Source organism: Podarcis tiliguerta, assembly GCF_965153285.1.
Source record: "Podarcis tiliguerta genome assembly, chromosome: 1".
Lineage (NCBI taxonomy): Eukaryota > Metazoa > Chordata > Lepidosauria > Squamata > Lacertidae > Podarcis > Podarcis tiliguerta.
In genome coordinates this window covers 111,332,716-111,343,860 of record NC_139534.1, presented here as the reverse complement: position 1 = coordinate 111,343,860, position 11,145 = coordinate 111,332,716, and the positions used below count along the sequence as shown (strand labels likewise).

The 11,145-nt window shown below is 41.8% G+C and overlaps 2 protein-coding genes across 2 annotated transcripts in view; one reads left to right on the top strand and one right to left on the bottom strand.

The window, feature by feature from the left end:
* Positions 1-3,502, top strand: part of EML5 (EMAP like 5) — an 88,152-nt gene extending 84,650 nt beyond the window's left edge. Inside the window, exons 44-45 of the mRNA XM_083433219.1 lie at positions 2,370-2,732; positions 2,866-3,502. The gene's annotated coding sequence lies outside the window, so the exon portion shown is untranslated. The remainder of the gene's footprint in view (positions 1-2,369; positions 2,733-2,865) is intronic.
* Positions 3,503-7,938: 4,436 nt separating this feature from the next.
* ZC3H14 (zinc finger CCCH-type containing 14) overlaps positions 7,939-11,145 on the bottom strand; it is a 28,960-nt gene continuing 25,753 nt past the window's right edge. The window contains exons 15-17 of the mRNA XM_083436139.1: positions 9,428-9,522; positions 8,466-8,572; positions 7,939-8,209 (exon numbers count right to left, since the gene is read on the bottom strand). Of these exons, the coding sequence (XP_083292265.1) occupies positions 8,203-8,209; positions 8,466-8,572; positions 9,428-9,522 (209 nt within the window). The 3' untranslated portion in view covers positions 7,939-8,202. The remainder of the gene's footprint in view (positions 8,210-8,465; positions 8,573-9,427; positions 9,523-11,145) is intronic.

Genomic DNA, 11,145 nt, shown 5'->3' with positions numbered 1-11,145 from the left:
CCAGGGCAGCAAACTTAATACATCTTAATACAATGAAAAATAAAATTCAAACATATTCAAACATTAAAAGTAACAACATCCAACAACATTTTGAAACGTCTAAAAGCATTTTAAAACAATCACATTCACAGCTTGTACTTATAAGGCTGTCAGGAACAGTACCTTTCAGCTGTCAAATGCCTGGGTGAACAGGAATGTTTTTAAGTTCCTCCTGAACGTTCATAATGAGAGAGACAGATGCATCTCACCAGGGAGGGCATTCCACAAACAAGAAACCACCAAGGTTACTTCATAGGTTAAGGGTAACTGGGCAGCAGCAGCACCAACAACAGTACCCCTCCTGCTGATCATAGGGCCTATGGGAATGTTCAGGGAGGCAGGAGAGGATATATTAATTATATCCTTCCCAACTTATGTTAATAAGTTCTACAATTTAGCAGAGTAACATTCCCCTTTTAAACTTACACAGCAGACTTCTTTGCCAGGCTTGTTTAAACCTCTAAAATAAGTTTCCTGGTAATTCCCCTTTATTCCCTCTTAAAAAGAATGGACACGACACAGACTTGTATAAAAGTTTACTCACATTCTGTTCACAGATGGATCCCAGAAGGCAGACTTAAGTTACAAAATATATAGTTGTGGAATCTGTCCCATAAGGAGATAGTTCCTAAGCCAAGAGAGCATCTCAGGCTAAGGAGATGTTGCTTCTTTGAGGAATTGAGTCAGAGAGAGAGATGGCTGTCTCCCCTGTGCTATTTTTTTACCTGCACAGGTGAGGACATGCCCACCTCTGGTCACATGTAGAGGAAGTTTGTCCCAGCCCAGGAGGAAACAGGAAGTTCCGACTGGCTGGTCCAGACATCCCCTTTTTATGTCCACTCTAGGAACGTTGTATTTGATTGCTCTGTGTTTCACACCCCACAGGGCCCTGTATGGTTGTTGCTTGAGGAGGTGCTTTTTTGGGTACTGTTCAGAGTTTTGTGCTAGTACTAGCACCTTGAATTGAGCCTAGTAGCTCTGACAGCCTGAGCACTGCTTTCAGGACCGGTGACACATGGTCCCATCCAACCTAGCAGCCATTCTGCACTAGCTGCAGCCTCAGATGATCTTCAAGGGCAGCCCCATGTATAGTGCATTACTGTAGTTCAGGCAGGAGGTCACCAGAGCATGGACAACTGAGGTCAGGCTATCCAGCGCTGGAACAGCTAAGCAGAGCATAAGCACTCATAGCCATGGAAACCTCTTAAGAGGTTAGCAATGGCAGACTAGGGAAACCATGCTCCAGATTCATGGATGACAGCTCCAAACCATGTCCTAAGATGTTAAATAGTGCAGGAGACAGCATAGCCCCTTTCAGCGCCCCACAGATCAAAAGCCGTGAGGTTGAGCAATAGTCTCTGCCAATAGGGGTGAAACCACCATAATATGGTGCCTCCAACTCATGCTTCTGAGGCATTCCAGAAGGACACCATGGTCAATGGTGTCAAAAGCCATTGAGAGATCAAGCAAAATGAACAGGGGCACAGTCCCTATAGGACAATCAAGACTGTTTCAGTGCAAAAACTGGGCCTGAAACAAGACAAATCGGCATATATAACCTGCTTCCTCCAGGCATATCTGCAGCCGGTCAACTACTAACCTCCTGATCACCTTGCCCAGAAAGAAAATGGCTCCATCTTTATTATAGCAGTAAATAGTAATGTATAAATTGCATACTCTGTGAATACATCCATTTCAGCAGGTCTTCTGGTAAGGGGCACACGGCACAGGCAGTTAGTGACTGTGCCATGTGCCAGCCCTCCTTCAAGCCTGGGAAATTGTGGTTGTGCTTTCAGCCAGCCTTTGGGTCTGCGGCTGCTATTGTTGAATGCCAAACCAGCTTTGAATAACACCTCTCTCAACCATGATTTGATTGTGGATGAGGAGGCTGATCTGGTCTGTGTTACAGATCTGGATGGGTAAGCAGGATGGGGTTGGTCTGTACCAGATCCAGGAGCTCTTGGAGGGAAATGATTTTCTAGATCCCTTTCAATCAGTGTTTAGGTCTGGTTTAGGCACAGAAACTGCTTTGGCCACCTTGTATGATGGCAGCAAGGAACCACTGTTGGAAGAGAGACAGGGAAAATGTGTCCTTGTCAATTGGCTTTCGATACCATTGGACATTATATCCTTCTGGGGCAACTGTCCAAGCTAGGAGTGGGTGGCACCGCTTTGTGGTGGTTCTGGTCTTGGATGGTCTTTTCCAGAGGGTGATGCTTGGGGAGTGCTCATTGGCCCTGTGGAATCTTCAATGTGTGGTTCCTCAGGGTACAATTTTATCTCCTATGCTGTTTAACATCTACACAAAACTTCTGAGTGGGGTTATCCAGCGTTTTACAGTGCACTATCAGCAGTATGCTGATGACACATACCTGCAGGTGTAGCAGTGGATGTACTGGACCATTGTTTTGCCTTGGTAATGGACTGGATGAGAACCAATAAACTGAAGCTCAATCCAGCTAAGACTGAAACACTCTTAGTGGGCTGTTTGCTAAACCAGATGGCTGTGAGGTTGCTTGCTCTTCATGGGGTTACATGCCCTCTGAAGGAGCGGGTACGTAGCTTGGGGATACTTCTGGATCCTTTGCTGTCACTTGAGGCTAAGATTGCTTCATTGGCACAGAATGCCTTTGGCTGGTGGCCTAGCTGCACTCCTGGACAGGGATTGCCTAACCTATGTCATCTATGCTGTAGTATAATAATAATAATAATAATAATAATAATAATAATAATAATAATAATTTATTATTTGTACCCCGCCCATCTGGCTGGGTTTCCCCAGCCACTCTGGGCGGCTTCCAACAAAGATGAAAAATACACTAAAAGTGGTAACCTCTATGTTAGATTACTGCAAAGTGTTATGTGTGGGGCTGCCTCTGAAGGCAGTTCAGAAACTTCAGCTGGTACAGAATTCAAGGCCAGGTTGATCATCAGCGAAAGGCGGTTTGAGCTTAGTACACTGTTCCTGGACCAACTGCACTAGCTGCCAATTAGCTTCTGGGCCCAATTCAAAGTGCTGGTTTTGACCTACGTATAAAGCCTTAAACAGCTCAGGACTGCTGTAGCTCAAGGACCACCTCTCTCCATATGAACCTACTGAGATCCTCATCTGAGACTCTTCATTGTGTGCCTCCTCCTCGAGAGCTCCAGAGGATGGCAACACAAGAACAGGCCTTTTCTGCAGTGGCTCCCCATTTGTGGAATGCTCTCCCCAGGAAGGCTCACCCGACACCTGCATTACATTATCTTTAGGCGCCAAGTGAAAATGTTTCTCTATAACCAGGCCTTGGGCTGATTAACATTCTATGGACTTTTAAAGGTCTTTGTGGGAGGGGGGGGGGTTATTGGTTTGTTTTTATTATGCATTTTGTGTTCTCATTTTGTATTTTTATGTTGTGAGCCATCCTGTGATTGTCGGGAAAAGGGTGGTATGCAAATTTAATAAATAAATAACAATGAAAAATACTGAGTTTAACTAATTTTGAATACCACCCAAATGCTTTTTACAGCCTAACCTTTGCACATAGTGAAATCTCTGGGCCTCTGGGAAGGAAGGCCCTAATGCCAAATGCAGTTCACAGACAACACACTTAAAGAGCTCCAAAAATCCAGCCTGTGGAGTGTAGGGGGAGCTTCAAAGTCTGTAACTGGCTGCTACTCCGTTATACAAAATAGGCAGCTGTCCCTGGACTGATATCCCCCCTACCCACAAGCAATTTCTATCTATTACGGTTGCAAAATGAGGGACAAATTCTAGCATAGTACCAAACCCAGAAGTCCATACTGACTTGTTCTTGGATAGGTATGCAAGTCATAACAAAAATGGCAGTAGAAAAGGGAGTAGGGAGCTGCAGTACAACTTAAGGGGCTCCAGGAGTGAAACACAAACTTATGAGAAAGACATCTCCAGCCAGAGGCGGACTTTGGTAATCTTTTGTAATATGGAAAGGCCTGTGCGGGGCCAAAATTTAGTGCCTCTAAATGGATCTTCTCAATTATGGATCTTAAGATTTGTGCCCTCTTGGCTTGGCGCTCTGTGCGGGGGAACCATCCGCACTGTCTTAAAGCTGGCGCAGCTCTAGCACTGCAAAGTCTACAGGCTGTGGCACACAGCAGCTTTCTGTATTGCAAGATCCCTAGCCTATTCCTTCTCAGGTTCCTCCTATGGAAACTCTCTGGCAAATGCACTTGGAAACTCTCTGGCAAATGTTTGTGCCCCCTAGAGGCACAAGCCTCACACTTCCAAGAACCATGAGATTTGGATAACCATTTAGTCTGAGAGGACATTGATTTCATTCATTTGCCAGATATGGGCCCCTAACTAAGACTGTATTTTGCTTTGCATCTAGTGAAAAGTAGTCATTTTATAAATTCAATTCTCATGGATTCTCCTAAATAGGAATGACCACAGACCATCCTTTAATAACTCCCTGCCCCCTGAATAAAATATAATTTAGAATAAAAAACACAATTCCATAATTAAGATTTTTCAAGAGTCTGATGTAGAACACTTATTTTTTTTAAGCAACATGTGTTGAGTGTAGAATTCATATTTCAGGTGCATGAATGTTAGTTTCTAAACTCCAGACTGTATCCTGCTATGGCCATGAAGGCTAGTGAATATTTTGAGAATTCTGTAAATTATTCTTTTAATCCCAAACCCAAATGCATGAAATCTTGCACAAACTACATGACTTTGTGGTTCACTTTTTTGAAAAATCTTGGTGCTTTCAATGCTTTTCCATAATGATAAAGCCTGGTTTGTTTTTGTTTTTCATTTTATTGCAAATATTTCATTATGATTGTGCTTTGGAGCCTTGAGGCATCTAAAGTAATTTAAAAGAACAATTGTGTGGCTAAATGTAAAGCTTCACCTTGCTGCGGAGTTCTTGAATACAGAACCTTGGCTTAGAAAACATTGATTTATTTGCAAAAAATATAACATTTTAGTTGCTTTTTCTTGTAAGTGTGACTCAAGATAATAGGGGCAAAACTATAGACTAGATTATGCTTACTGGAAATTTATAATTGTAGGACTGAACAGACATCCTTTTGAACTCATCCAGTGTCTGTCTGTCTTTCTCCCTCTGTGTGTGTGTGTGTTTGAAATTAATAGGGAATACAGTTTTAACAGCTATCACCTGGTAAAGTGACCTGTGATCCTAAAGCACTTGATAACATTCAATAAATTGGTCCAAAATCATAGGATGTACAAAGGAAGGTAAATGATGTATTTAAATGGACCTATACAGTACTCTGTATTTAGAGAACAGCTCTGTGCCACATCTGACCACCAACAAATCCAGTCCAACAGCAATGTTTGGCCACCCACAACAGATTTGATATACTAAGTTTTCTGCTTGCACAGGAAGGCAAAGAACCACGCAAAGCAGGGGAAAGTTGTCAAGCGCCTAGCACGTGGGTGGTGCTGGGCTGGATTTGACCATCTGTACAGGACTGCTAAAAAACATGCAAAGTTTGGAAAACTTTGGCATTACAACAAACAAAACATCTGCAGGGTGCATTGCAAGTGGTAACAGAGGACGCATTATCCGACCCACTATGCTGGTGAAACCTAAACTTACCCACTTACTTGACGTCCCTTGTACTACTTACTTTGAATCAAGTTGCCCTGAAATCAACAGGACTTGCTTCCAAATAAATGTTTTGGATCTCAGGCTGAGAGGCACCAGGAAGTGTGTTTAGAGGGATTTACTGATGCTTGGTTTGTCTGAAGCCAGATTGGAGAAGATGTGGGTGGGAATTGGGTCAACAGAACCTGGTTTTCGATTTTGCCAGTGAGCGCTGGCAACTGCAGCTTAAGCTGCACAGTATTAAAGGTCCGCTTCTGCCACAAAGGGCTTAATATCGCCAGGCTGCTTCCAGTCGTTTTAGGCCACAGCTAAACAGAGCCCTAAGACGTTTTGGCACCTGAGGTGGACCACAAAATAGCACCTCCTTCCCTACCAAGGAAGAAGGGGTGAGAGGAGATCTCTATCAGAAACAAGGGGGGAAATAAACATATACAATGGGATGTGCTGCCTCTGTGTTTCCGCTGCTTGAAGTGGTCGCCTCTCCTTTTCTCATGTGAGGGCAGCTCCTGGCTAGTTTTGTCCTCAGTCAAACAGGAATAGCTTCCTGCAAACTGAAAGTATTTCCATAAACAAGGTTACAAATAAGTATTTGAATATGTGATTTCCAAAAGCCCTGAAGTATTCATCACTATGAATTGAAAGCAGAAGCTTTCATTAACTAGAAATGCCATGCTTTGTCACTTCCTGTTTTTTTTAACACAACACACTTTTTCACTGCCTGTTTTACCACATTTCACTGAATTTCCTGGAACGATTTATTTTCTAGGTCCCCCATATCTCACTCTAACGTGTTTGTCGGATGATCCATTTTGCTTTAACAGCAGCAACAAAATGTTACATCCAACTATAACCCAAAGGTGTATGTTAACTGTGACCTTTATTACAGTAGCAAATTGTGTTCTCTTTTGGGTTTTCATCATAAAGAGCTAATCCCTGTGATCAAATATTCTTAGAATTTGTTATTTAAAAAGTGTATCAGTTAAGCCTCTTTTTTTTTGCATAAATCAAGTTTTTTATTTAAAAAATCTGAAAACAAAGATTTTGAAATAATTTCCTCAGTTGTTAAATTTCAGAATTCAAGAATATATTGGTCAAACTTGAGTTTAAAATGTGGAGTTAACTTTCGTTTTCCGATATCTAATGTAAATATTTGTACAGAATATTATCTTTTGTATATTTTTGTGAAAATGTAGTTCCCCAAAAGATACAAAAGATTTAATAAAAAATACATTTACGTTACTGCTTAATCTTTTATATTATACCCTAAGGAGCCCAGAAGAACACCCATTTCTGCCATTTAGATTGCAGGATATACCTATGTATAATTATAGCAAAGTACTGTTTCAAGGAAAACCAGGACTTCAATACACAGACTTATTAGCAGGCCTGTCCATACTCCTTCACTCCTGAGACTGGCCATCTAGACTAACTGCAATGAAGGCAACAGATTTAGGCCTTTCCCTAAACAGCAGTTAGAAGACAGAATGCTCTTTCCCTCATACAAACTATCTTCCAGGAGTGAACTCTAAAGCAAAGCTGAAGGATACGTCAATAACTTAACAGCTAGCCAGACTGTAACTTAACCAGGTTTACAGTCAAACTTTAAAATCTGGTTTCAAATGCTAGCCGTAGCAAGCTTTGACACCAGTACTAACTGCCCAACCCCTTCACGTAGCCAATTTGAATAATAATAATAATAATAATAATAATAATAAATTTTATTTCTATCCCGCCCTCCCCAGCCAAAGCCGGGCTCAGGGCGGCTAACAACAATCAAATAATGCAACATTCTAAAAACATTTCATTATAAAAATTAATTAAAATCAAATTGATTTTAAACTGCGAGAGGGAAATTCAGTCTGTTGGGATAGGGTGCTGACAGCTGACCTGCAGTTATATCTCCCCACCAGCCTGAGTTCCATTCAAAATAGTTCTATTTAATTTATTCCATTTATATCTTGCCTTTCTTCCCAGCTGGTCTCTCATTCAGGCATTGACCAGTCCCAGACCTATCATAATCCACATACTTTAGATGTCATTAAATTGGTAACATTTCCCTACCTTTAAGAGCTTGCTTACTATTTTCTAGAAAAGAAATTTAAATGGCAAAAAATAAGGTGAGGTAATCTATACTGAAGATGATGGTTTCTTTAAAGCACATATGAGTTATATTACTTTATCAACGATTTCCCAAAACAAACAGTTTCTTTGTAGTGCAGTAATTTTTTCCAGTCGTGGAATGGATGGTCCAAAGGAGATTTGTAAAATTGTGAGCAAAAGGAGAAACTTACTGGCCCAACGTAAGTAGGACAATAACCGCGCCTTGACATTTTTATTAGCGTTAAAGCAAAATCCTCTTCCCTACTGACATTTTTACAGTAAAAATATGTAAAACCAGTTATTAAATATACAAGTTTTGAAAATTTCACATTTCAAGTAGGCAATCGACTTCATTTTATGAAACAATATAGATTCAAGGCCTGGCATATACAATAGCTTTTACAGCATCTTGTTCCATCAGTGAGTATCCGCCCATCATTGTACAATGGTGAATTATGGGTTGTGCAAATTATTCACTGAAAAAAATAAATACAGAAAATTAGAAAATGTGTCGTGATAATTATCGTTCTGCCCTAAAAATCACCAATCCCCATATTTTTCTAAATTAGGGAGAGCAAAACTCTGAAAAATGAGTTTTCAAACATATAATGAAGAACTGCTCTTAATCAAGTTTCTTGCAGTTTTTGCCTAACAGCTTGTTAAGCAAAATGATTGTGCATTTTCATGTTTGATTAGCATGTGCAATTTAACAGAGTAAGAGAAATACATTACCTAGTTTGAGTTCGGGTCCATTTTAAGGCATGACGTGGTGGTACAGAAACAGAAGGGTGGTAAAACGTACAGTCGACTCTGGTACACTGAGTGTTAAACCTGCAATGCTAAGAAAATAACGGGATTGAGAAAAGGCAATGGCAAGGGAGTTCAGTTTTGCCTGTTTAGTAGAATCCATAGTGTACACTACTTGCATACTTCTATTTGAAGTATGACATACCTTTAATACAACCTTTCAAATATATGCCTTGGGTTATCTTAACATAAGGTGGAAGATTTCTGCGGTCGATTGACTACTACAAATCCTAGGACCAGTTCAATAAAATTCACTTGATGAATAGCACCTGGTGAATATGTGAACTGAGTCAATGTAAAAACATTGTATTTATAAGGTGATATGAAATTCCCATCTGGATTGTTATCGACGGTTCATTCACAGATGCTTATCACCACTTGATGCTGCATACATCAAGGAATGAATATGCATATGGCAACCAAATCCTACAATGGAAGGGGAAGTCCATTTTCACTTATTTCCCCCTTTCCTCTGGTGTCCCTTACTGCTGTCCCTCAGACCTGCTCCAGAGGGTTGGGGGATCCTTTGGAACAGCAAGGGACGAAGGGTGGAACAGGAGAAGGGGGACACAACTGGATTTGACAATAGTTAAAATCTAAAATAAGGTGCATATAAATTGCAAACTAGGACTACTTCTTGAGTATAACAAGATCTGTGCTTAGCCCTCCTTCCAGGTTGATATATACAATGCATGTGTGCATGTATGCACACAGATGTTGTCAAGCACAACATAAGGTACTCTTGAAGGCTGGAAATATTAATAGTGATTATTTAACGGGGCTGGGCTAATACTTCATATTCCTTGGGCGCAGAATGAGTTCCACTTAAAGCTTCGGCCCAACTTTCTGAAACTCCCCTGCAGAGGAAATGAAAACATGGTACTTACTTTGGGATGGTAGAAAGGGCATTCCATTTTCTTACAAGCAGGGAAGAATCGACAGAGTTGGCTGTTAGAAGATGTTGGCTGTGCTGGAGGTGGAGCTGCAAAACCCATTAATGGAGGAGGGAAGTGACTGATACCAGACACAACAGCGAATGGTTTCATGTGTATTGACAACATTCAAAAAGACTGCAATTTCAATTCCTAAAGTTCAACTGCAGGAAATTGTTTCTGGAGGCAAGTGAGACAACCACCTTGCTGCGTTAAGATGGTCTGGATCTGGGCAGTGTCTGGATGGGAGACTGTAGGATCAATTTGCTGCAAATCCCATAAGACTATGACAGACCAGATATAAATATAATGGATAAATAAGCAGTTCAAAACCAAAATTCAGGTTGCTTCAGAAAGACGCAACATGGATGAAAACATTTTTCCATCTGTGTTCAAAACACAGCTTTCTGCAAAATTTCACGGTCTGTGAAAGGGGAAAACACAGCTCAAATCATGTTGCACCACAAAGTTGTTTCCAAGCTGAAAAGCAGAGGGAGGAGGAAGGAAAAACAGAGAGACTGGGAGTCTTGGGTCCTCCAAGGAGGACAAGGAAGTGGCTAGCCATAACATTTGCTGGAAGCAACAGCAATGAGCTAGGCAAAGAAGGGGAGCACCTTCCTATCACCCCACAAGCTGCTGTCAGTCCTTGTGGGATAGGGCTGAGTTCAGAGACCTGGGCCTGCCTCCTCTTACGTTAAAAGACAACTTAGTGATGTCTTTTAAATTATCATTCAGCAGCCTGCACTGCTGCAACCAAATACAGTGGTGCCCCGCAAGACGAATGCCTCGCAAGATGGAAAACCCGCTAGACGAAAGGGTTTTCCGTTTTGGAGGTGCTTCGCAAAACGAATTTGCTATGGGCTTGCTTCGCAAGACGAAAATGCCTTGCGATTCCTGGGGTTTTTTTCCCCTCCCCCCCTTTTTCCCAAGCCCCTAAGCCGCTTAACAGCTGTTCGCTAAGCCGCTTAACAGCTGGTCGCTAAGCCGCTTAACAGCTGATCTAAGCCGCTTATCAGCTGATCTAAGCCGCTAATAGCCTTTTAGCAGCTAATCCGCTAATCCCTTAAGCCTTTAATAGCCGCTAATAGCCTTTTAGCAGCTAATCCGCTAATCCCTTAGTCTTTAATAGCCGCTAAACCGCTAATAGCGCTAATCCGCTAATGGGCTTGCTTCGCAAGACGAAAAAAACCGCAAGACGAAGAGACTCGCGGAACGGATTCTTTTCGTCTTGCGAGGCACCACTGTATTATGAAACAAGCATACCGCAGACTGCAATGGTCACAACTACCAACGGTTGCAACATGATTCTATCTTATACATTCGCCATTGTTTGCAACGCACTGGTTGGCGGAGCTGTTGGCCTGGCATGTTTAGTTTTATGCTTTTTTTGGCGGTGGTGGTAGGGGGAAGGCAGAGCTGTCGAAGAGCACTGCAAACTTTTTATGTTATGGTTTGGCACAGCGGATTTGCTGCTGGACTTTTCCTTTGTCGTTAGCAAATGGCAAGTTTGGTGTGCCGCTGTGCTGCTTTGTTGCATTTTCAACAATTGTTTCAGCCATCCGGGAGTGAGTTTGTGTGTGTGTGTGTGTGTGTGTGTGTGTGGAGGTCAGAATCAACAACTGACCCAATTGTTATCAGAGGCAGGAGGAACCCAATCAAAGGTCCATCTAGTT